Consider the following 27,594-nt stretch of genomic DNA (forward strand, 5'->3'; position numbering starts at 1 on the left):
TCATGAGTCTTAAGAGAAAATTTTATTAATTTTATTATGAGGGATTTGTGTTATATAGGGGACTTACTGGAATTTTCCAGGAAATGAATCATGGTTTTCGAAAAACAAATAAATACCGGTAAAACTTGACTTTGGAATTCCTAACCAAAAAGGAAATATTTGAGTTCAAAGTGGCCAGAACGACAAAACATCAATATCATATTATGTATGGACCTATTATTAGTATAATAAGACACAAATCTGTTTCACTCAACACTTAACAAGCCGGGAAAGGATTATAACCACGCATTACTCGCCTCCATTATTTCCGAAATCTCCTAATTTGTACTTACAATTTTATAAACCTAAGTAATATTTAAAAAAAGGATAAATAGGAAACCAAAGTATATTTAAAAGTGTTGACCGCTTTACGCTCTTGATTTGCAAACTGGTAGTAAATGTAGTTTGTAAACTTAGAATCAATTTAATATATTTTATGGAGATGTTCATAAGTGTACTTGGTTACCTATATGAATAAAGTTATTTTGAAGTTGAGTTTGAGTGTATCTTTATTGCTGGCAGTATTTCCTCGCTGTATTATTATCATTGCTATGAATACATTTAGCAGGAAAAGCATAATCTCTGGGGTCATGGATCTATCGAGCAGTCACCAAGAATAGAGATTATTAGAGTAGAGACTCTAAAGGAAACAAAACCAAAGTGAGAAATAAAAGTCGTCTCCGGCCAAATCAGTTTTTGTGCTTATCCGAAGGAGAGGGGCTAACATCTCAGCACACGTAGCATCCCATACCAAAGCCAGTCCCATCCGCCAAAAGATCAAATACCGTAGCAATACACCACCTATACCGCTATATATACGTCTGGGGGAAGCTATCCCGTATGCGTATATGTGAAATTATTTTATTATGAGAACATGAAAGATACTCTGAAAGAACTACAAGTCCTGCGTACTCACAATTCGCCAATGCAAATAGGGAGCGATGATTAATTCCAAAAATATGTTTCAAAACGAACGTTTAAAATAAACTCACGTTTTTAAATGATTATACAAATCATGTTATAGAACTGAATGTTTCCATAGATGGCATCACACATAATTGGAAGTTTTTGTGATGCAAAAAGTAAAGTTATATGTGGAGTGTTGTAAGTCTCATACAAATATAAATTAAGGAGCGTGTAAATATCATTTTATCGTCTCCTTTCAGACACTTGAAATATTTGTGATAAGCTGAAACTAAATCTAATGTTATTTTATTGTTAACAATTTTATTTAAAAATAATATTGAACGGCTTAGTAAAACTTCAATGCCAAAACGATAATAACGAACGATCACAAATTCATCGAGTACAGGACTTCTGTATTTCCAATATTTCTATATATATATGTTCAATCTGTTCGAAAATTTAGTTATTAAACGAGGATCAACAGATTTTCATACGTCCACTCTATATTGTTAGTGGCGAATACACGATTTACATACAAACCAGTATAACTAATCCGCTGTGTATTGGGTTTAAGCTTTTTGAAAGTTCTGAAAGCAATTTTGTTTTGATTAGGACGGATTTTTTTAGATATAATCTGGATGGTAGGATATAATCTGGATAACTCGTTCATTTTAATGGAGAATTTTATATAAATAGATTTTTAAAGCATTCAGTCCAACAGAGTATTATTAGCCTTGTGGATAATCGTTGGTCTCTCGATCCCACGTTCAAATCGTGGTATACTATTAGATTTTTTTCTAAATCTTGATTCTGAGATCATCTTTTACATCCTGAGGAAACTAGTATATCTTAGACTTTAAAGGCTTGATAAGGCTAGACTTTTAAAAAAGAACTCTAATCACCTACTAATTTACCAATTAAATATTCAATTACCTGCTAATCGTCTATAAATATTAATCAAGAAAACGTAAAAAGCGGAGGGCAAGTTGTCAATGCATTTTTTTTAGTTATTACAGTGTATTAGGTGAAAATAAATCACCAAAAATGTAGATATGTTTTATTTTATGTATATTTGTATGATTTCAGACTTGCGTTGGAAATTAAAGTATTTGTTGTAAAATATGAAACAAGGGCGATTGTAGCATGGCGTTATCAATAAACGACACTCCTATCCTATCCTCCGTTATCAATAAATGATTAAATTGTTTCCATAATAAAGCCCTGTTTTAAGCACTGCAAAAGTATGCAAAAATATTTATAGAAAATATATTTTTAAACTAGGTCATCGAGTGTGTAAATTACGTATTTAACAATATATTAATGTAAAGCCCAAACCAAAGCCGAAGACGCCTACTGACGGTTTATGTGCTATAAGGGTCAATCAATTTAGCGAGATACGCTGTTAGTAGTGGAGCATGTACGCTAGTACAACAATTGTTAAATTGTTATGGTGTACAGAAATTAATCTACTGTAGGTATGTACCTATATTGTCATTATTGCCTACTAGTTTGCCGAGTCACTCACACAAGTCCAATTTTGGACTCTTCTTCAACTATACTAACCTACACGCATATATTTACTTATACTTTGAAAGCACTGTTTGACCCTGCTTTAGAATGTGCAATGAGATTGAAGGGGAAATAATTATTGAAGAGGAAATTGCTAATTATTTACTAGGTAATAAAGAAACTCAGTTTTCCCGTCTCACAGGTAACGTCTCCGTACCATGATTATTAGATTCACTTAAACCAATGTTTAGTTAAATAGAGTCTACATCGATAAAGCTATTATCTGGTTTTAGTCTTTCTTTATAAAACAAGCGATAAAGTAGCATGCCGGCAGCAATTTCTCTAGTATATAAGATACAGGTATCACTTATTTCAAGCCATTAAATTTGTATCGCAGACATCCCTACCTAAGACAGAGGGTGTTGGCCGAAAGGAAAAGCCGGCATAAAAAACTCTCGATACACTTTTAAAATAGCAAATCATCATACAAAATGGCAAACAACATTTTTTGTAAAACAAATATCGCACAATTGTAAAACAAACAAAAACAAGAAAAAAATCCCTTTTCCTAAAGAAGAATTACTAACCTTAGATAGTCTAGTACGCGGAAATTGCAGCCTGCGTTTGTTCCGAGTATTAAATAATATTATAAAACTAATAAATATTTTATCTTCTTCTGCATGTCTGGAGATATCTCTAATTAATTATTTATTTTATTTATTAAAGTTTACTGCGTCATACATAGTACTAAATCTACGGTATATGTTAAAAACTCTTTTGTATAAACACTAATATTACAAAAAAAACATTACATGGTTATGACACGATGTAATTCACGCAATAAAGCTGGCTAGTATTTGAATAAGGATTAACTAACATATCATTAAGAGACATTTCTATATGAGCGATAAATATTACGTCATATTTTTATATGCCCAAACATATATATGTACATGTGTGAATTCAGTACATATGATAAAACTTTAAAATATGATATAAATGCCAATTATTTATTTTCGTAACTCGACGTTTCGAGTTGTTTTTCATCAACGTATCCTCTCAATAAAATTTGTAAATATTTATTTTCACTTAGATATTTTTGTTTCATACAATCTAAACTATTTAAAATAATATTTATAATAATAATACTTTAAATATCATACAGAAACTCAAAAAATAAATGTCTCTTTCCTTTTATGAATAAAAACTAAATCAGTATAATTTTACCGTTTTGAGCACACTCTTATTCGTTGCTATCTGTCTAATAGTGATTACGCTTATTTTGAAAAAAAAAAGACTGGTACATTACTTTAGTTAAAATAGCACAAATAGGATTTGTTATTTACTAGATAATATGAAACGCCATTTTATAATTTGTTTAACTTTTAGGCGTTGAAAAAATATTTTACATGGTATATAATATTACATTATGATTAATAGATTAAGCCTAATCATAGTATACCAAGTGATTATTTGAGTTATTGAATGATAATTATGGGGGTCAAACGACCTTGCAGTCAGCGAAAATGGTATCTACTGCAGTCGATAGATACCCATTTAGATGCGTTGGATAGTCTGATGCGTTGCATATCTTTGAGGGAAGAGTACGCAGTGTTTTTAATACTGCTACAATAATTACATAATATAAATGCAATAATAATTATAACAATTTCAATAACTATCGGCCATAACTTTTACCACAATTGACTGTAACAATTCTCTTCAATTTGTATCAGCGCCTTTAAATGAACCAATATAGGTTCGCATATGCCACTTTGCAATTTACTCTATGTACTTTGGTTACAAGAATATAGTTAATCATTTAAAAATAAAACTTTATTTGTTTTGCTATGTACAATATAATTCCGATTGAGGTTAGTCCCTGGTAAGTCACAGACGTGTGACAGGGAAGCTTCGCATTTTTCGCATTCGCAACACAAATAATTCAAGAACAAAGTTACATGAAACATATTACGTAATAATATTCTTAGAATATCAATATAAATGTACCGGGCGTGAGTGTTTAAAAGCTATAGAGGTTAATCGTCTGAATACAAAAACTTAATCTTTGAGTCTTCGTCGAGATCAAAGATCGACGCGTGTATTCTGTTAAGTGTTCGTGGGTGAAAACGACAAAGCCTTTGAGGCGTCGTTAAATTCAAGATTTTCTTGTGATGCAGCATTTACATTCGTAATCTTACTAGGACGAGTTAGTGTGCTTCAAGGTGCATACTTCAGGATTACTTTTAGGTTTAGGTAGAATAAAAATCTAGTATAGATGATAACAACCTCAAAAGATATACATATATTATATATGTATATAAGAGAGATTTAAGATGTAGAAGGTATGATACGAACCAAAAAAGAAGCTAGTGCTATAAATTTAAAGGTAGTTTGCCGTGTAATATACATAAATGTTTGCTTTTTCGATAGTTTCCTGTTGTCCAGTAGCGTCTCCCCAATTTTCCAATATGACCTCCCCCGTGCATTCCACTCCTTCCCTCTATCCTCACCAGAACATCAGTCTATCTAGTGGGTGGCCATCCAACACTTCGTTGACTGGTACTCGGTCTCTAGGATATCGGTTCTTCGGCTAATGTGTTAATGAATACAATAGTTATATAAACAAATAAATTGTTCATAAACGATGCATGATTACGACTTGCATCATGGATTTATTTTAAGTAGTCTCAAACACGTAAAAGTGATGTTTTGGAATAGGGTGATATGATTGAGAAATTTCGGTGAATAAAATGGAATTCAAAAATCATAATGTACATAGATATTTCGATTAAATACACATACTAAAATCATATTTATTTATAACAACATCTTATATAAAACGTCGAATAACGTTATGCCGTTTTGTATGAAAGTAACACGCAATGTAAAGGAAGCACTAATGCGATACTGCCCACGAACAATGGACACTTCCGAGCTCACTCGTGATGTTCTTTCGCCTCTCTGCAGCTTTTTGAATTTTAAATCTCCCATTTGTACTAAAAATATATTAAAAAAATCCGAGTCACATTTTGAAAAGTTTTGAACTAGGATTTTCGGCATTAAAGTGCACAAATGCTTTTTAAAACTTTTATTTAAAGCAATATCAAAATTTGCTTCAAGTAGACCTAATTATTTAAGTGTTTACTAAATAAATATTAGTTATTAAGAGTTTATGTACGCTACCTAACTAAAACAAAGTACTAAAACAAGTATATTAACATTACTAATTATCTTTACGGATGTGATTCAAATATGGTCAGTACCAGGGAGTGAGACTCGCCTGCCTTGTAACCTGGCTGCGTCAGTTAGGGATGTTGCCATGACCATGTAGTTCAAAAATGACGACAGGATGCCCATATATACGTAAGTGTTAAATGGTTACTAATTTTGGTACAAGATATTTTACTATTTGAAACAAAACAAATCTAATTCTGCTTGAAATTGAATTAAGAATATTACGTAAAACATTCTGATTTCGAAAACAATTCATTGATCATAACAATATCTGACGTCTTGTATTAGGCCCTGTTTGTCAGATTACGGGAATATAATGACCAGTAATTAACTACTTAAACGTTCTATGTTAAACGCACCAAATATTATGGTAACACTTGCTCATAGCACTGTACACAGGGTCACAATAAATTATCACATAAGGCGTTGACACGTTGTGAACTATGGATATTCGCGATGACAGTGTCATATCTTTATAGTCCCGTCAATTTAGACCAAAAAATGAGAGTGAAGGTACATAAAGTCCCAACAAGCTGAAAATCAGTAAAATTTTACAAAACATAATTATTAATAATATTTAAAAGTTCCCCATCATTCCCGAAAGAAGAAAAAGAAAAAAAAGAAAAAATATTCAAATTCAAAGGTCAAAAAAAAGTATGTAGAAAAAAAAGTATTTTTGTCTAAGGTACTTTTATGATAAAACTTACTGTTTTGCTGGAAATGGCGAAAAACTCATTTTTTGACCTTTGACATTGAATAAAAAAAATTCCATACACGGGAATGATAGGGAACTTTTAAATATTATTGTTAACTTGATATAGGTAGTATTAGAATTACTTCAGTTGGGCACTTTTGTTTACACTTTTCTTCACTGATTCAATATTCACTTTAAAATTTTAGTAATAGCCCGGGTGTGCCAGTTAACTAAAATTAACAGGGTTTGTATGATTAAAAAGCTAACATTATTTATAATTATGTTTTACAGGATATTCAATTAGACATAATATGCCGAACTGTTGTAAGCCAAATTCGACTGATAATAATTGAGCTCAGGGTAAAGCCCTATGCGTATTTCAATAAAAATAAAACCCACTCACCCCACAAACCACAGACCACAAACCGTCTCACACAAGTGAGGCAGGTTCTGCATTACAGACATAAATCCGTCTGGATTTGTACCGGGCGTGTGAAGCCATTCCCATGTCTCGTAAATACGGAGGTAATTAACTGTACCTGTCGGCTCTCTAGCGACGTGGCTAGCTTCCAATTATAAAACTGATATGGATTACAGTTATACAGGGTCAGGCGTTTATGTTAAAGTCACGAATATTTACTTATTCTATTCTTATTCTAATTAATATAAATTGCGATCTATGAAAATATGAGATATTAATAGAAAGTTATTACCTACTATTAAAAATGGTTTTGTATATCTTTTAAATTTTTTCACTAATCTGGCCATAAGCTATGTTACAAATGAAAATGCATTTTTTCAACTTTTTAATTATTTTGAATTTGAAACACGTATATTATTATAAAAACTTCTTACAATTTTGCGCTATTTCACATATATTTTCGTGATAATTACCAATTTACAATATGGAATGAGATGTTCAAGAAAATAAAATTCCAGTGATGGCCTTGCACAGAGTGGGTATAGAGCCGTCGGTCATATTCCGGACACTTTAAAAACTTGGTATCAGCCAAGTTCCATCCGTATATCGTACAATCAACAAAAAAAATTGGGGCCTCCGCGTGCTGTTAGAATTACAAAGGCTGTTATGCTGTAAAAGACAGATTTCGTCGAAGCCCCATCAGGAATCAAAACATCTCATCGCAGGAAATGAAGACTAGGACTCTGTCACGTATTATAAAACAAGACCTGAAGTTCGGTGTTTATTATCGATATACAGGTCGTGCCCCTAATCAATCTTTATAATTATAGAGAGTGGATCAAAACGCTTGCCGTTGCGATAGATATATATATAGATAGTGGTGCAGGCACAGAAATATCCTCTTTACCGATGAAAAAAAAAATGCGTGCATACAAAGTACACAAGTCACAAGTGAAACTTCGTCGGCAAACGATTTTTTTAGTCTTGTTCATATTTATACAAATATCAAACTTTAGATTTCAGAGACTTAGAGGGAGGGAAAAAGTAAGGTTGTGTTAGGAATTTAATTGTCATTAAAATATTAAAAGTGTCGAAAATTATTACAAATTATAAATTTAATTTTTTTAATTTATTTCTTCGATATTTACATTGTTCGACGCAATTTCTATTGGTATTGTAGTGATTAAAGCATTATGATAAATAAAATATGCAATAAAAGTTCGTGTTTCAACATTATCTAAATATCTTGTAGAAATAGCATTTATTGTCGTTCTACTCTCGCACCATGACTATTTGCTTTATGCTACGTTCGCCCTTTCTCACTCTCTGTCTCAATCGGTCTCAATCACATTTTTGTGACGCTAATATTATTATTACAGCATTTCATTCGTTACAAAAATTACCCTCATGCGCCTAAAAAAGTTTCACTACAAAAATATTCACGATTGAAGAACACTACAATAAGCAAAATGATAAAGTGTACAATCACAGTTCTAAAGAAGCTGCTCAAATGGTCGGAAAGGTACAACATGGTCATCATCCTGCGTCAGTGATGGTTTCGTAGGGCGTCTCTTATCTAATAGTCACAAAACTATTTTTTTGTGAAAAAGGAGTGAATACCTCAGGCAAAGTGTATCAAGATACTGTCTTGGATTGTATTGTGCACCCTCTCAGCAATACACTTTTAAAAAATATACAATGGACTTTCCAGCAGGATATTGCACTTGGTCACAAGACACGAAGTACCCAAGCCTGGCTACCAATGTTCCGGAATTTATAATAGTTGAAGACTGGTCCTCATCTAGCCCAGGCCTTTAGACTTTTGGTCAGTTTTAAAGACATGACATCGTTTAGTAATAAACGCTACGGTGACAGCAAGCAGTGCCGAAATTTCCCTTGGAAATGATGCGTAGATTCGTGGCCAAACAGATTAAAGGCCGATATAAAAGCCCAAGGTGGCCATTTCGTACAGAATATTGTTTTATTTTTGCTGAGACTTTAATAAATATGTAGGTATCAATTTTATAATATTACATTACTTCATTAAAAAAAATGCATTTTCATTTGTAACAGAACTTATCGCTGGACTAGGTATATTCTATATTGCTTGATTAAAACAAAAGTAACTTGTAAATATACATCTTATTTCATTGAAATAATTCATTAAAAGTATCTTGTATGAAATTATCTGATCGATATTGGACTAGATACAGGAGAATATAGCTTCTATTTTGTAGTTTAGCAAATGGTTCCTACATCTAGGGGAGATAAAACAGCGGTATCTTAGTGCACTTACTAGATTAACACACGAACACTGTATATCTACGTTATAAACAGTCGTCGTATCTATCGATTCTATCGGTTTGTGTGCCTAAAATAACTGTAACAGAGTATATAATTATTATTATTTTTCTTAGATGTGTATTTTTGTTGTTTATTATGAATAAGGTCAATATCTACTGCACCGATTACAAAAAATATTTAACTGTTATATATGCTTATCTAATATTATGCGGATTTGTAAGAAAAATGTCGAGACATACAAAGCTGGGACAGGATATCATTAAATAAATATGTATTTCTTCTTCACATCTTTTTTCTATATAAAATACAAATAGGTGAAACGTAAATGTGTTTTGAGGAGTCAAAGTCAAAAATCATTTATTCATATAGATAACACAACGTACACTTATGACGTCAAAAAAGAAATATACATTAAATGCTTCTAATTTTACATTTACTGCCAGTTCTCAAATCAAGGGCGTAGAACGGAAGGGAAGAACTGGCAATAAACTCTCCGCCGCTCTTTTTAATCGCCGAGATTTTGTTTTACAAAACGTTTGTAAGGAGCTGCAACCATTATACCAGGTTCCACATGATATCGTAAGTAATTAATAATAATAAAAACAAAGATTTGTCCTCTATCAGCTGACGAAATGACGAAACAGTAGCACGCACTTACATTCTCGTGGGAACAACACGCAAATACATAGTCGAAATAACTAACATCACCGCATACACAAATTCAAGTAAGACCAGTCTCCACAAGTAGCATCCGTTCACGAGTATCACGCCTGGCCAGCCATCAGCCCCTTCGCTATATTTTAGGGAGAGAGACAGCCCGACGCATGGACGCCGCCACAAGCATGACATTTAAGCGAGCTTGACGATCATTGTAATGTGAACTTGGCGGACTAGAGACTAGAGAGGACTTGGACTATAAGAATATATTAATAATCCTAAATATACTGAAATAATTTAATACCACATGGATCACGGTTTGTTCCCATTTTACATTAAAACAGTCGTGGATGTTGACGATCGGGAGTCTGGAAATGCAGCCGAGAGATTCAGTCGTGTTACCTCTTTCTACTGGAGCAATGTATATCCTAGCACTCGTCGTCGGTCGTTTAAATATTCATTTATATTATAATACGCCTTCGGGAGCGGTTTTACTTTAATGTACGATTTAAATTTATTTATTGACAACAATTGTATCTCACTAGGGATTTTGTTGAAAAAACTCATACAATTAACTTGGAAAAAATTACTCGTTTTATGCAGCCTTGTGGTTGGTGCGCTAATTTTGTCTTTATTACGAGTGCTATAATTATGAAAGCTACTATTCTTTTGAAAGATATCTATATTTTTCCGCACATACAAAATATTCTCATAAATGTATTGACTTGCCAAATTCAAAATATGTAATTCCTTAAACTTCCTTCGGACTGACTCCCGTGGGGACAACCCACAGATCGCTCTTATAGCCCGCTTTTGCACTACAAATATCAATTTAAAAGAGAAAATTTTAATGAATGGAGACTACATTTTTTTCTCGTTCGTATTAATGTGGCATTGGATTTAACGCTTTGTTCACATATTTAAAGCAAACATATAAATGCTTTGGTGTGGCAGTGAAAATAACATGAAAGAAATTAAAATGTCAATCCATATTAAATGTAGACTTCTTCTTATTGTCTAAGCAAACCAATATTTATTTAAATTGTTGAATTTCTTAGGTTACGTTTCATATAGGTTAACATTAACCTGATTTTATAGTAGCATTATTCAATAAAATTATATGAAGCACCATTTGTTTGCATAAAAATCAAATACGCGTACCCCATGTCCCCATTTGTCACAGTTCAGTTAATTAAACCACTCCTTCTTTTACCTCCTATGAGGTCCAATGAAAACTACGGTTATTATTGCACTTTAGAAGAAAGTAAAACTGCAACAGGACAAGTCTTTATTTGTATTGTCTCATCTAACTACTTACTAAGTAGTTACTTAAATCGAATACAGAACCTTAATTAACGAGCACGGCATAAACAACAGTCTGTGTAATTGTTCAGCCTAGGAATAAAATTGAATGCATTCATGTTATTGTGTATTCTACAGACTGTTCGGATGAAATTATTTTAACTAGGATATTAGATCTGTAGCTTTAAGTGCGTAGTGTAACCGTGTGGTATAAACTCATGATAAATTTATCTAATTTCAGTAGCGACTATTATTAGGTAAATAAACTTACTACAATACTGTTTCTGTGGAATTATTTCTCTTTGACATGCTATGCTAATATGATGTGAGATTCAGTTTTATTTCTATCTAACACCAGTTTTTACATAAACAACTGTAGTGTAACTCTTTAAATACGATTGATTTAAATGGAATAATATAATTTTTATTAAATTTAACATAATATGAAACTAATTCTCGATGACAATGTGTCATAACTGAAAGAAAATTACCGTAATAAAAGAGAATGTTCGCTTGCACTATGATAGTCCCGTAGTCACTTTTACGACTTCAAGACTGTAATTTATATTTCAATTACTCTACTTTTATTTAAATATACCTTATATAATATATTTTTCATCGGCGTGTGAAACAAAACTTCTGAAAAAAGCTTTACTTTCGTTATATTGCCAATCCAAGGCGGATTAGACATATGATGAGTTAAGTCCAGCATAAAGATCAATTCAAAAACTAGTTATAAGATACTGATTGCTGCTTTACAATGTGCCTAAGTAAATCCTTAGTTTTATGGGCATGCTTCAGGTTATTCAACAATTTATTTACGAGTGTGTACAAGTCAATAAATATATTAAAATTATAAATTAAAAGATATCACCACAGATTTTTATCTTTAAAATTAAGCCTAGTTAAGATAAGTTATACTTTAGAATTATGTTAAGACTAAATTGTGATCTCGATACTCCTAATTTGAATTGACAACTTAATTTATTAATCTATATATATATATATTCGTTCGAGTTCTTCAACCTCTCGCAATTACAGTCCGTGGAAAATTCAAATTTAATGTTATTTGAATTGAAAAATCAAATACTAATCAGTAAGAGGCTGGACAGTCATTTTTAAGTGCTCTAAAATTGTGTAGCTTAGCACTGCCAGAGCCTAGTTTATAGCCCGGATGCGCCATTAAAACAGGTAACTTAACAACCCCACTCCCCGCCTTGAGGTATTATTCCTTTGCCTTTGTCCGCAAATTTAACTCCCGATCTCATACAGTAATTTCAACTTTTAAAATTACTTTTGACTTTTACTATGGCATCATTATAAACATCCATTATTTCCTTAATACCAATAGCTTAAATATTATTTCCTTTAGTATTTATATTGCGAGTGGTAACGTTTTTAGAATTCTAAATTTAGAATTCGAAGCAATATTCTTACAGGTAAATACAATAGTTTATTGAAGTCTCTCTCTCTTATGTTACTGATAAACTACTGATTTATGTACATCATATAGTTCAAAAAACGTATAAAAAAATAATGGTGCTACAAAGCTTGGCCATAGCAGATTTCTGTTTCAGTTTTTTGAGCATCTATTTTCCTAATAGCTAAGCAGCTTTCTCTGCTGCACACAAGATGTGGAATCTTGGGTCTGATAATGCTTTCCTGACAAGGTTGCGAGCGAATGTTTAATGTGAACATAGAAAGAAAAGTTGGTTTTTGTTTCACAGGACTGATTTGAGCCTAGATTTTCAGGGATCTTGAGAACTTGCGATTGGGATTCAAACCTGGGGATTACACTATAATTCTGCCTGTCTAGGGATTGTTAGATAATTTGCATGTCAATATTAAATGAAAATCCCATTGTTTGCCAAATATATATTGCATATAGCTTGGCTGGAACCCAAGTAGCGGGCGTAACAAAGGACTTTTAGGATTGCAATACACGAACCAGTTGAATGATTATTATTTTGTGATTTAATAATACAGTTAAGAATGTGCAGATGTATTCGTTTAAACTTTAAACAAATCGACTATGATTGTGTTTTATAAAAATGAAGAACTTTAAAATATTTTCTATGTTTAAGGTTACTAACGTTACTAATTTCATTTACTTTATTGTTTTGTTTAAAATTGTTTTGTTTAAAAATATTATAGTATACAATATTAATTATATTAAAATGTTCAAGAATTCAGCATTCAGTTTAGAATTCAAGTAAAATGTCAGGTAAAAGCAAATAGCAGATAAGTGAGGTATTGTAAAAAAATATAGTTCGTTTATTATGAACCTATACAAAAGAGATTTAGAATGCTTAAATGAATTTAAAACTTTGAAATAACTCGACGAGACGACGGAATGACGAGCGTTTCATTTTAACAGTTTTATTTAAGTCCAAGAAGTATATTAAACTCCGTGTCGCAAGATTTATATCGTTACTTATCTTTGAATGCATGAACCATGATCTTCTGAATCATGCATATTTTATAATAGCTATATTATTATATCACTTCATATTTATCGATAACTATGCTTAAAGTTTAATAACCGCTTAAATATGTGAAAATCCTTTGTGATTCTATGCTATCGAAATCTTCGACTATTGATTTCGCTTCCCAGAGATAGAATAGTTTTTTTTTTTCTGAAATTAACACATATGAAAGGTGTCTGCCTTATGGCCTACTAAGAGGTTGCAGGAATTCACTAAAAAAGTATTTATTGTTGTTCACTGCTTTTACAATGTAATGTTTCCAAGTGAAAGTATTGTCTGTAAAAATCACATAACGAATACGTTTCAAATAAGTAATTAATATAATGAAAGGAAGAAGTTTTTTCGACGATTTATTTTTCACAGGAAATCATCTATTGCGATGAAAACTGAAGGCTTGCAATGTAAAAATAATAATTATATTTCACTCTAGCAATTTATCGATGAATTGCGGTAGAGTTAATAAGTAAAAAGTCTAGTCGTCTAACACTCAACCGTGTGCGATCGGTTTGACAGCTTAGAATAGGACATCAGAATGCTAAGGAATGGGAAAATTAACGCTTTTTTAAATCACATAAAACTGCTAAGTTATTTAGCGATTGTTTATGGAAAATTACATAACCTTGTTTTACAAACAAACTTTCACGAAAATTTCAAATTAATCTAAGAGCGCTGCTACTGTGGAGTAACAACAAAGCAATTATCCCAACCGCCGCCGACACTACGGTAGTGTAGTGTAGCATTTTAATATAGCCTACATAATGCATCTGTTAGTGCATTTGTGTTATTTTATACTAACACTTGTATCTCCAAATATCAAGCTGGTAGGTGTAGCACAGTATTTTCTAAAATATATCTATTAAACGCCGTGTGTCGCCGAAAACCCGAAAGCATCAATTCGACATCTTTCTCAATATGTTCAAATTTTACAAGGCACTACGCAGCGAATTTTGACTAAAGACCTCCAACTTCATGCGTACAAGATTCAGTTAACTCAGGAGCTCAAACCAATAGTGAATTATTCGCATAAACCCGAAACAATTCCGAACAAATCGGAATCTAACGCGTCATCGGTGAGATACGGTCACATCTCTGTGCAAAAGTCATGGAAAATTTCATGAAAAGCGTAATGGCCTGTCATTTGACGAATATTTAAAAAAATTATATATGTGTTTATTCATTTTAAGTACAATTGCATTACAATGTACAAGATTTGGGAATTTTTTAAGTAAAAAATACCTGTGTCAGGGTTACCAGGTCTTTCATAACAAACTTAATTAAATATTTCTTAAAATTATTTAACAATAAATTTAGAACTTAATTTGCCGAATATTTTATTCATGGAATATGGGAATATGTCTCTTAACAATACTTTACAATACAAATATCACGACTCTGTCATAAAATAATTGTTTTTATTTTAAAATGAAAAAGTGTAGTCTTACTGAGACACTCTTTACAAGCAAGTATCAAGTTTACTTGGAATAAAGTGTATATTATCATTTTTAAACTGCAATACTTGTGAAATAATTATTAACATAAGCTAGAAACGTGACTATTTTTTCGAACGATTCCAAATTTGTTTAATAAAAAATTAGAACTTAAACTACAAAGTTTAAAACACAAATTAAAGTAATATTAAAGTTTAAAACGAATCGAGTTACAATAATCTAAATAACTTGAATCTTCCTTTTACATAATGTTTCAACATTTAACGGTCAGAAAGTAGAATAATTAAGGTGCAATTAATTTTAATTCCTCAGTTCCTTTAAGTGAGTAAACTAATACTAATAAATAAGATGAAATTTTTTGTGTAAGGTAAATTATTATATGAGTTGTAAATTTATTTTCATTTTACGGAAATAAATATTAACGTTATACAAAACGTTATAGAACCATATTATGCACTTGGAACTAGGCTGAAATTTATCAAGCTTTCCTAGTATAAGCTCAGCCTTTCCTTACGCAAAACGTCAGTGAGAACTTGCCCATTTTGATGTCTGGTCGTTAATCAATTTATTACCGACGACGCAAGAGCACAAGTTTGTTCTTATAATATTCATATCATATCTTCTCGTAGTCTTAACTTGAGAAGATATGGTATGTATGTGTGTATGTTAAGTATATGTACGCTTTACTCATTTTAGCCTATTCTTATTGTCTATGGAGTTCCAATGAAGCAACATTGTAATAGATTACATATTTTTCCACCATAAATTTGCATGTTATTGATATATGAAATATCTTAAGTTAAAAACACAGTCTACATATTTCATAAATAAACTTTATTGATTCGGCGAGTAATTTAGATCAAATATTTTTCTTGGCTCCCTGGAGCGATTCCAAGTACAGGGGCGGTACTGAATTGCTTCCTTCCGAAAACCACAGCGAATATAATTTACGAGTACACATAGTTACACTACGTCCATGTCAGATATGTTTTTACTAGTACTCCACCTCCGACGGAGTGAAGGCCTCCTCCAAATTCTTCCACTTGTCCCTATTCTTTGCGCCAATTTACATTTTTTCCCCCGCTAACCTTTTTATTTCGTCTTCTCAAGTTTTCGGTGGGCATCTCTTTTTTCTTCCCACTGGGCCATTCCAATTAAGGGTATTTTTGACCTATCTGCATTTGTGATGTGACAAATGCGGCCAATGTGACCGGCCCATTTCGATTTTAACTTTTTTGTATATCATCAACGTCTTTTTTTTCGTACGGCTTCGTAAAACATCGTTAACCTTGTGTTTTAGTTTCAATTGAAGAATCGAGCGCTCCATAGCCCTTTGACATACTCCAATCTTATTTATTAACGCCTTATTAAAAATGGCATGTTTGGCATCCATATGACAGGCATGGAAGTATGCATGTGTCCGTGACTGTTCTTTTTATAGTTAAGCTAACGTCGGATTTCAGAACTTCTTTTAATACTCAAAATTTGCTCCATGCTAGGTTTACTCGTCTGTTTGTTTCATCCACATGTCGATTTTGGCAAAACGATATTTGCTTACCTAGGTATATGTAGTTCAGCGCATATTCAAGAGACGTGGCATTGGCAAAAACTGGTCATTGTAACTTAGTTTTGGTGGGGTTCATTTCTAGACCAATGCATTTACTTGCGCAAACCCCAGTTTAAGTGTTTATTAAATGTTATTTCCGTCTTTTATACCTCACCAAAATCTGTAGTGTCAGATCTGCATTTATTACTATGTTTTGTTTATAGAGAGGTTTACTAAGAACCTTTTTCTAGCTAGAAACTGAAAATGGCGAAAAAAATGATGGATTCAGATTGAGTCACAGCTGGCGATCTTCACACTGCGCGAACCTGCATACTAAAAATTTGTAACTGCAAATATAAATAAATTGATTACATCTTGCTTTGTCGTAATTTTGTTTACTATATGTACATATACTGCACCCAGATGTAAAGAGTTGTTTTAAAATGAGTCAATGGAGGAAGTGCGCACAATTTGGCATCACTTGTGCTCTATCATTTGGAAAAAAAATTCAGCCACATTCTAACAATACGTCGCATCGCATACAAAGGGCTCTTTGCATTTTATCGTTCACATAGAAGAGTACTCTTGTATATACTGTATTTAATTTAACGAAACTAATATATGATGATTGTGTATGTAAATCGTTTATTAGTTCGTTTAACCGGACCGCCGCCCTAATTCGAATATATTTATGACTCCATCGGTACTCCATCAGAACTGTCCCGCGTTCCCTATACGCACTGTCAAAAGTCAACCCACCTGGACTACAAAAGAAATCTCAATGATTTACCAAAGCAACATTAAAATCAACTGGCTTGATCTTAACATCATAACATATCCTGATAATCACAATATTCCCTGACATATATACATATTTATCTTACTAAACAATTGTTAAAAAATAGAAGAGTTCGATTGTGTGTTTGATTTATCTGGAATCGTCCCTTAATGGAGGCTATATAAGATAAAGCTACAATGGAATAAACTGTGATACCGCGGGCCATACAACTCTTATAAAGACGTCATCATTTACTTGTAATTTACAATAGCACAAATTTAAAGTATTGTTTGAGTGTAGGCTTTAGAAATGGACCACCAACACACTGGGCTCTGGCAGGCGAGTTCGAAACATGAGCTCACTTTAACCTAAACGAGTCAAATACTACCGCAGCCCCTCTAGTTGTTAAGAAGGTTACTCAGTATGACGAAGCTTTGTATAGATGTAGGATAGACTATATTGATGCTCCTATAAAAAAATATAAAATCAATTTAACAGTCATTGGTAAGCGCCTGAAACTACATAGTTTAAGTTTTATATTTCTTATTTAATAAAAATAATTGCCGCTTCGTTTTTATTTTAATTTTAATTGTTTAATAAAAAATTTACACAAATAAAGTCATCAGGATAAAAGAAATAAATATCTGAAAAAGAGTTTATATAAATCGACACTATAGATTTCACTTATATTAGCCAATATTATCCAACCCAGTTAATGTAGGGTGTCTCAGCACCTACGTTAAACTTTATAAATATAACGATATAAATTATAATATATTAGTGCGGATAACACCGTCAATATGTCTTCCATCACGGCTAATGCAGTATTCAAAGCGGACTAGTTAATTTGCAGAGACACGGCGCAGGACGTCAAGTGATATGGCTCTCACTTCTGTCGTTATTTTAGTCTTCAACTGCTTAAAATTCATAAGAGGGGTATCATAAACTCTTGCTTTGAGTTAACCCCGTAAATAAGTCACCAGGGGTTAAGTCGGGAGATCTGGGTGGCCACAATATGGTCACGTGAAATGAGTGGGGCAAAATTACGGTGCAGAGTTGACCCGCCCCTATTGTAGCACTTAGTCAAAGATGTTTCGCTTAAAGTTTATTGTAAGTACATTAGTCTAAAATACGTATGTGGAGTTATAGTTTGACTTACTTACTTCACTTAATGTCCTATAACCCCTAGGTGGGGCAGAGGGCGTCCACAGTGAGTCTCCATCGCGTTCGGTCTTGAGCCTCATGTTTCACCTCGCTCCAAGTCTTTCCGGCTCTCTTTGCCTCGTCCGCAACTGTTCGGCGCCGGGTTTGTTTGGGACGGCCACGCTTCCGCTTTCCTTGCGGATTCCAATCAAGCGCCTGCTTGGGAATATGATTGAGATCCCTTCGGAGTGTATGGCCTATCCAATTCCATTTGCGTCGCTTGATCTGCTGGCTGATCGGGGTTTCTCGACAGCGCTCCCAAAGTTGCTCGTTAGAGATCTTTTCAGGCCAGTAGATGTTCAGAATACGGCGAAGACAGCGGTTAACGAAGACTTGGAGTCGGTGCAAGATGTGTTTGGTGACCTTCCACGTTTCACACCCATAGAGCAGCACAGATTTGACGTTGGATCCGAATATTTTAACCTTGATTCGACGCGTCAACATCCGTGACTGCCATATAGGCCGAAGTTGTGCAAAGTTATAGTTTGAGGTCTATACTAAATGGAGTATACGCAGTATTTGTTTCAAGTCTCAGACGTTGTAATTTTTTGCATTTAACATTCTCCAGATTCCATACGTTTTTTATACACGTTATGACAAATTATATCGATCATAGAAAAGGAAGTAGAAGCGGTGTTGGAACGCACGAAGTCATGGTTCACTAAAGCCCAAGCTTATTATATATTATTGCAATAGTTTCGACTTTATGCCAGTTTCAAGTAAAAGCTTTCAAGTAAAGGCTGACACTATTTATTAGGTGCACTATTTTTTTGTTATTTGTGAAAATATAATTAAAAGAAACAAGAAAGACCCACATTTTTAAAGATATGTTTAAATAAAGATAAAATATGTATGCAACATTATCTAATATTAATTGTTTAGTAAGAACAATGAATTAATATATTGGTATGTTGTTTAATAGTGAAGCCTCAATATGTAAGGGTAACTGGAAGCGAAGCGACTCGCGCTAGCCACGAAAGATCATTCGTTTGCACAACGCGCGGGCAAAACCAGCCCCAAACATCGACTGGTTTATAAATGCCCAACAATTACGTTCATACGTTTATATATAATAAACATTTACAGATCAATATAGTAACCAAAATACAGTCAAAAAGTCGTTTAGAAAAATATACCGGTTATATTGACCGGGACCTGGCTGAATTATATGGTATTAGGTACTTAATAACAACTTTATTGGCTGTTACGATTATCGGGTTTTACGACCATATATGAGTAGTCTTCGATATCTTTATAACAGATTTTGACTGTATTACAATATTTATTAGGGGGTAGCTATAGCTCGAATACTATCAGCGCAATAGTTAAAAAAAGAACTTATTATATAACAATTTGATAATGAAGATAACATAAGATTTGATTCGATTATGGCGGATTCATTTATAGTCTACATAACAGCTACGAACTATCGTAGAGGCTCGTAGCATCAGTGGTTGTGGCTACAAAACGACGGACATTGTGAGTAAACTGTTAAAGATTTTTCTATCATTTCATATTGTCCTCTGACAAAATGATTTTAGTTACAGATCGTTAATAATAATCACGTTAGAATTATATTATTTAGTTTTAAACTATTACTCCGCTGACTTGGCGTATAAGACGAGAAGATAGTGGCTGAGAACTGGAGCTCTAGAAAACTCTATAGTACTAGAAGTTATTTGTAAGTTAAAATTGAATTTTAAAAGATAAAAATGTACATTTTTAGTATAACATTACTTATAAAAATAGGTAATGTTATTGATTTACCGTTAGACAGAGTACCATCAAGTACAAATCAGATACTACAGTTTCGCACTACACTTCTCTCAGGAATAGCAGTGTTTACACAAAATTAATTAAAAAATATATATATACTTTTCTATCTGTTTACTTTTTCTTGTTTTATTTAAATGAAAGTGACTAGCAAGGTATGGTTGTTAACAGTTTATAAACGCACGTACTAAACAATAAACAAAGTTACAATACAAACAACGTGATAATTGTACTATAGCATACTTTGTGCGGACTTAGTCGGACGCGTTGTGAATGGACAATGAATTTAGACTTATTCAATTCAGTTTTATGTTATATTCTGTTCATTAAATTACAAACTTTACATGAATCTGTTCGTCCAAATGATACGATTATATTTAATCGTATTGCAGAGCTATTGCAGAGTTTTCACAAATTTGCGTTCGCGTATAGAGGAAATATATATTTGCCCGTCTTCGAGAGGGCCGTCATTTAGATGATGTTATTTTTTAAAAATAAACTACATTTAATTACCTAATCATCCTATATTTTAGTTCAAGTATACCTTTTGTATTTATTTTTTTCATGTTCTATTGCGCCACCTGATATAAAAGATTAGGACTCAACTTCGCAAAGACTATCGCGAACAGACAGACATATAGCGGAGGACTTGTCTTTAAATAATGTAAATGTTAGACATATGCTGTCGGTGACTGCTTTTCGGTTAATTATACGATTATCTTTGCATATCCGACTCATAAAGATATTTTACTTTTTTATAATCAATGACACTTACAAATTTCGTCATATTTACTGGTAAAAGATATGAAATTTTGTAAATGCTACTGTGGTTTTAACATCGATCTACCTCGCTATTGGACGGCTACTAATACCATACCATGTATCTACATGTTATAAGGCGGCGAGCTTCAAAAGCATTCTAGTTTTATTTGCTAAGCTTTCCTCAAATTCTAACCACATGGAAAATGTACGTAACTAACTCACACAATAATTAATTAAATTACAATGTTCACGATTTGAGAAGCATTCGTGCTTTTAATTACTTAAAGGTAACATTTTGTGCAGTGTTCTACCCTTATTATTTGCTTGTTTATACAGACTGCACTGAAGTAACTTACTCCAAAGTCTGGGGCGAGGAATCCTTTTTTGTATTGAAACTACAAGTACTCGCCACAGACTAAAAGTTTTATTAGATCATTAGTCATGCATAGACCCACAAAGTAGTTGTTTCTTTATATATAACTAGATGTCGCTAGTGGTACTATTTTGATACATATTTAACAATTTGCAATAATTAAATATATTTTATCTTTACTACATTTATTATATTATTTTCTTTTAAATAGTACAATACAGCCATTAAATCACATATCGGTCGGACACAGTCGGACTTTAAATACAAACATATTAAACTTTATTTTTTTTATTAAGTTTTACGATAATATTTAAGGTTAACTTGTTACAATAAGGTACATGTGAAAAGTCTTCATAAATTTTAATAGAAACGTATTATAAACGTTTTCTTCAGTCAGTTTTCTCTGCATGACAGAGAGAAATATAATCAATCAAAAACCATGTTTTTTTTTTGTAAAAATCTCGATTCATAAGTGTTTGAACAATCCCGACTTTTTACATATTAAAATGTTACATGATCCCTAAATAAATATATTACTCAGTTTAGCCATACGAATTTTTATTTTTAAATAAATAATAAAATGTTTTAATATTTACTCAGTAACCAGGTAATTTTAAACAATACGAAGAACTGTACAGGAAGGTACTCTTTATAGCGAGTGTTTTATAATGTAAAAATCTACAATGTTGAGATTAATATAAATTGTTAATCCAACGGAGAAACCTGGAATAGGTATTATTCGTCGTTTGACATAAATTAATATGGTAAATGAAAACTAATTAAAATATGTAAGTTTAACATTACCACATAGTATATTTAAGGTTTCACCTTCGTGTTTTAATATTTTATTTATTATATATTGATTGAATGCTCTGAACCCCGACAAACTACGTGCGTAGAACCGCCAATAAATTCTTCCGAAATAAAGGAGTGAAATCATCGCATGGAAACCAACTTGAATTAGAAACAAACAACGACCAGTTCATTCAGATAATGTACACATACAATTTGAAATCTCTTTAAATATATATTAATTTAGTTTTACCATTTTTTTACGAACTCGGTATTTTGACAGTACCAAGTTTATATAGTGAAGTATATTTCCGAACCAATTCGACTTAAGGTTCTTCAAGAAAAGAGCGTACCAATTCTTAAAAGGCTAGCAACGTACTCGAGAGCCCTCTGGCTTTGAGAGTGTCCATGGGCGGCGGTATCACTTAACATCAGATGAGCCTCCTGCCCGTTTTCCCCCCGTTCTATAAAAAAATGTTACGCTATCAAACCAACCATGGCTATCAGAATATTTAATCACCTTCCTAGAAGTTATAGATCACTGCCGTGTAATGCTTTCAAGGGGAAGGTTTCATTAACTTATTATTACGCCCCGGCTCGCCCATAAATATTGTAAATAAAAATATTACCGATGTAGCCGATGTATTTCGCGACGCGTAGCCCGCCATTCGCAAACTAGTGAAATTAATGAAATGTATCTTATTTTTATTTTGGAAAAATTTGTGAGATAAAAAGTCCCTGGACACTATGGCAGGGGAGTAGAGTGTTATAATATTATGTGAAGGTTCTTATTACATTATATGACATTATAAAAATTAATATCACATTTGCATGCCTATTTATATATAGCTGATTGTGCGGATTTTTATAATTAATCGATTACCTACTTGATTGCCATAAAGGTTCACAAACAGTTTGATTAGGGAATTGGATTAAACAATACGATTTGATATCTCGCAAGTAAAGTCGTTTCACGCAAATTGAAACTTAAGTCTACACGACGTGACTCGTAGCGTGACAACACGTGACTGGGTAATTAGTATTAAATTAATTCAACATAAAAATTCAATTTGTTATGCCGTAAAAGTAATAACTTTATAATAAGGCTCCATTAACTTAGTCCGCTGTTATATTCGTTTTTAAACCGCAGCGCTCTCGATGGGGAAAATCATAATGAATAGAGTATCTTACTGTTATTTTAATGGAAAAAACCATTGCATGGATAACCAATGCCCGAAAAACATGCCGGATACCACATCAGATCCTGACTCTTTCGAAAATCGTATAGTCAACAAGTAAATTAACCACCATATAGTCGGTTCTTTCGTCACAGTCGCCTACGGGGCTTATCTTTAGTTTGACTCTGTGTAAAAAGTGTCAAAAAGCCCCGTTGCCAATCAGGATTTACACTATGTGGGGTGTGAATTGCCTTGAATTGACTTATTTTATACCACGTTTGTACATTTGAAAACATTTTTGTAACTAAGGCTGTTTCGCTCTCCGCAATGCGCTCGTTTAAGGTATCTTAAGTTCTAGTTAGCCGTCGCAATTAAAAAAGCGGATACGCGTCGTAACCAATTTGCGTCCAAGTCTCAGTGCCATCAGAGAGTGCCCTCGCGAAAGCGTCCGCGCCCTCTTTTCCCGATGTACCAACGTGCGCCTTTACCTATTTACATGGCACTCTTCCAAGTTCCGGAGAATTTCGGCAACTTAAAGACTCGCTGAGTACAGCTGCATTCCGCCTTACATAAGGCTTACCTTACCTTATAAATTACAGTGGGGGTTAGCTTTTTTGTTCCTTGTATCAGTCCTGTTGTACCACTCTCGCGGACGTTTTGCGTTTTGTGAATACTTTTCTTGATTTTATGGCCTGTGTAATTGAGGACGATACTCCTATCCTAGACATAGCTGCTCCATACAGTTTTTGCAGGACATTCCTTTTCTACGAGTCGTACCACATAAATTAAGTCCATGCTTTTTTTGATCAATTGCCGTCGGAAGATGAACTGTGTACGTGTGTTCTTATCCTTCGGGTTAAAGCTAAAAATCGTATCTTCTAGTTCGGTGGATGTTGTGTATGTGGCGGATAGCATAATTGATTACAGAATGTTTAATAATTATTTACGCGACGTTACTTTTATTTAAGAACTTATACGCTAAACTATTTCTTTAGCTCGACCAGAATGCTCTGCTGGTAACGTTGTTCAGTAAATATCTGATGCCCCAGACGGTGAAGTCAGAGCTCGCTGTTCTGTTAGTGCTCTTCCCGCAAGAGATGCTGGACCACTTAAGTTTTATTGGACTTATAATGGGACCAGGAACGTTCTTCCAGTGAGTTAACCAGAATTATTTAAAACAATTAAAATAAAGTAAACTCTCTTTTTTTTCACTACTCTTCTCTCTAAAAACAAGGGAAGTTATGAAGTATTGTAAATTAGCCGAGCCTGTCAGTGAGAAGGGTTCATGTTCAAACTCATTAAGAGACATTCTTTGTTTTAAGATTCCTGTATCAAACGTCACAGCAATGGGTTCAAGTAGCAGTGCTATCCATGGATTACCTAATATTGATGACGAGGGTTTAGGCTGGTCAGCCTACTGGGCCAGGAATGATATTGGGATTTGGTTCCCAATATCATTCCTGACCTGGAGAACCCTGCTTATTTAGGATCATGCCAGCTGGTGAGGCTATCTTTTTATTATTACTTGGTATTTGTGTCATTTCAAACATTGCAAGCAGTAGTACAATTGTCATTTCAACATATTTTACTAGCTATAGAAGTTATTTTTCAATTGAAGAGAAAAAAATTGCATCAGGATACCCTGGATACCCAGGATACGCAGGAATGAAGCAATTGCGAAATAGAGAACGACATAACGGCGGTCTCCCTCAGTGGTTTGTAATGGAGGCCCTTGGGGTTAAACAGCAAGAAATACAACGAAATGATCTGGATTCTGCTATGAATGATCAAGTATGAAAAACCGAAAACATTTTATTCATGTGACTAAACTTACCAATCAAATAAAGAGTATTTACAATTTTCTTAAGCTAGTAATAATAAAAAAGTAATAAAAAGAAAATCAAGACAAATATAAAAAGTTTGGTCCCTGTGGCAGTGTACCTTTACCGCTGGCAGTATTTCCTCGCTCTATTGCGAAACTTATTCGTTGAGCGAGGAAACTGGCTACCAGGCACTCTGGATTCACCGGTACTATGTACCACCCGCCATCTAAACTCTTTAATTAGCGCCTGTGCACTTGAACCCACGACTCAAGCTTCTCTACTCCAAAGGGAACAAAATCGAAGTTAGAGGAAAGACGTTTATTATTTTCCGCCGCCATAGCTTTTTTGTTTGTCGGAGGGAGGTGAGACGGAGCAAACGTGTCCACACAAGGAGCATCCCAAAATACATTTAAGTTTTGATAGTAGGCGGCTCCAGGCGTCTATGCGTCGGGTTATATCTTTCCCTAATTAATGTATGGCGACGGAGCCGATGGCTGGCCATGCGTCATACTCGTGAACAGGTGCTACATGTGGTAACTGGTCGGACTTGAATTCGCGTATGCGGTGATGTTAGTTATTTCAACTAGATATTTGCGTGTTGTTCCCACGAGAATGTTAGTGCGTGCTCCTATTTCACCATGCCTACTACTGATAGAGGACAAATCTTTGCTTTTTAATATTAATTACTTAAGACGTCATATGGAACATGGTATAATGGTTGTAGCTCCTTACAAACATTTTGTAAAACAATAATCTTGGCGATTAAAATGAGTGTACATTGCCACTTGTTTTCCTCGTCCGTTCTACGACCTTGATTAGAGAACTGGCAGTAAATGAATATGTATTTCTTTATTGACGTTCATAAGTGTACATTGTGTTACCTAAATGAATAAATAATTTTGTGTTTGAATATAAAAATACTCTCTGAATTCAAAAACACAAGAACTGAGGCTTAAGAGATCATAATGTTTTACAGGGTATCTCTGGGCGTGGATTAACTGAGACAGTCTATGAAACAAGCAATGATGGGACACCTCAATTTCCCCTCGACTCACTTTCTCCTGGACGTTATACATTTCTTATATATGCTGTAAATCCTCGTGGTCGATCGTTACAACCCGCTGCGCATCTCCACAACAACTAAGGCCCCAAGATAACAGTGTGCCTTTGCTGGTTAGTGCTGTTCTTGCCTTGGTCATGCTAACCATTCTTACTACTCTCTGCGTCACTTAGTAGCAATGTGTAAGAAGAAACCACGTCGTAACGGACACAGAACAGAAGTAACTTCAAATGGGATAAAATATTTGAAATCATACTTTTGTATTCTAATATTTTTTTTCTATTTCATATAGTGCCCTGACCCGTAACATTGGAGTATATATGTATAGTGCAACAGCACTCACCCCGAGCATAGTAGCGACCGTCGTAGTACGCGGTCACCGGGGATATAGAGTGTTAGCTGCTCGATGGTCTGGAGTCTGAGATGATGACGCCACTTGCTGTACTTGCATTAGATACAAGCTTGACGGTATATAAATACGATAACGTCCACTTATGTTAAAGTGTAATTTATCATGAGATAATTCAATTTGAACGAAAACTTTAAAAGAATTTTACAAGAATTTGCTAAGCTGGGACTTTGTGAGTGATATGACATGCATATATAATATAATATAAGCTCGCCTGCATAGGTAAGATTTATAGCCAAATATAGATTATTAAAAGTATTTAAATATTTATAAGTAGTTTAATAGAAATGGTTTTCTATTTTCCAGCAGAAATGGACATTCACAGTGAAGCCGATATCCACTAAACTGAATTCATACGGCACAAGAACATGGAGACACAAACTGATTCCTAAAGTAACCTAAAAATAAACAATTATATCCGGAATGTTTACCATGTAAAAAGACAATAGATTACCATGTGACTTCAACATTGAGTCTTCGTACCACGTAATTTCAAGTTGCGTCATCGATGGTTTATTAAAAGATATACATCAAAATTAGGCTTTGTTGTTAAACGACCTCATTATAGTTCCTTGTTAGCGAGTACCGATATTAGCCTATTATTGAAGGTACGTGTTAATCTTGTATTACTTTGATACAGAGTTTCCCAAAGTTCTTTGTGCAAACCCCACCTTATTTTAGTCTTTCTAAAATTGTTTTGTATTGTTTCTACATAATTTTTAATATTAAAAAATGAAATTGTTTACTTAAGAAACTTTACCCCACTTTAGGAAGAAATCACTAGAAAGTTGTTAGCGTACACTAAGTAATTTTTCAAAACATATAATGTAAACCTCAAATTCAAATAATCATTCAATAATTTTGGAATAACCTCCTTAACAATCAATTGCACCC

The 27,594-nt window shown here is 33.5% G+C and overlaps 1 protein-coding gene across 1 annotated transcript in view; it reads left to right on the forward strand.

Annotated features, from left to right (window-relative positions):
• Positions 1 to 26,713, forward strand: part of LOC123716490 — a 61,653-nt gene extending 34,940 nt beyond the window's left edge. Inside the window, 7 exon segments of the mRNA XM_045672252.1 lie at positions 24,404 to 24,561; positions 24,731 to 24,850; positions 24,852 to 24,909; positions 25,045 to 25,199; positions 26,208 to 26,355; positions 26,358 to 26,511; positions 26,584 to 26,713. Of these exon segments, the coding sequence (XP_045528208.1) occupies positions 24,404 to 24,561; positions 24,731 to 24,850; positions 24,852 to 24,909; positions 25,045 to 25,199; positions 26,208 to 26,355; positions 26,358 to 26,511; positions 26,584 to 26,713 (923 nt within the window).
• The last annotated feature ends 881 nt before the right edge of the window (positions 26,714 to 27,594 follow it).

The sequence above is a fragment of the Pieris brassicae genome, chromosome 11 (assembly GCF_905147105.1).
Source record: "Pieris brassicae chromosome 11, ilPieBrab1.1, whole genome shotgun sequence".
Lineage (NCBI taxonomy): Eukaryota > Metazoa > Arthropoda > Insecta > Lepidoptera > Pieridae > Pieris > Pieris brassicae.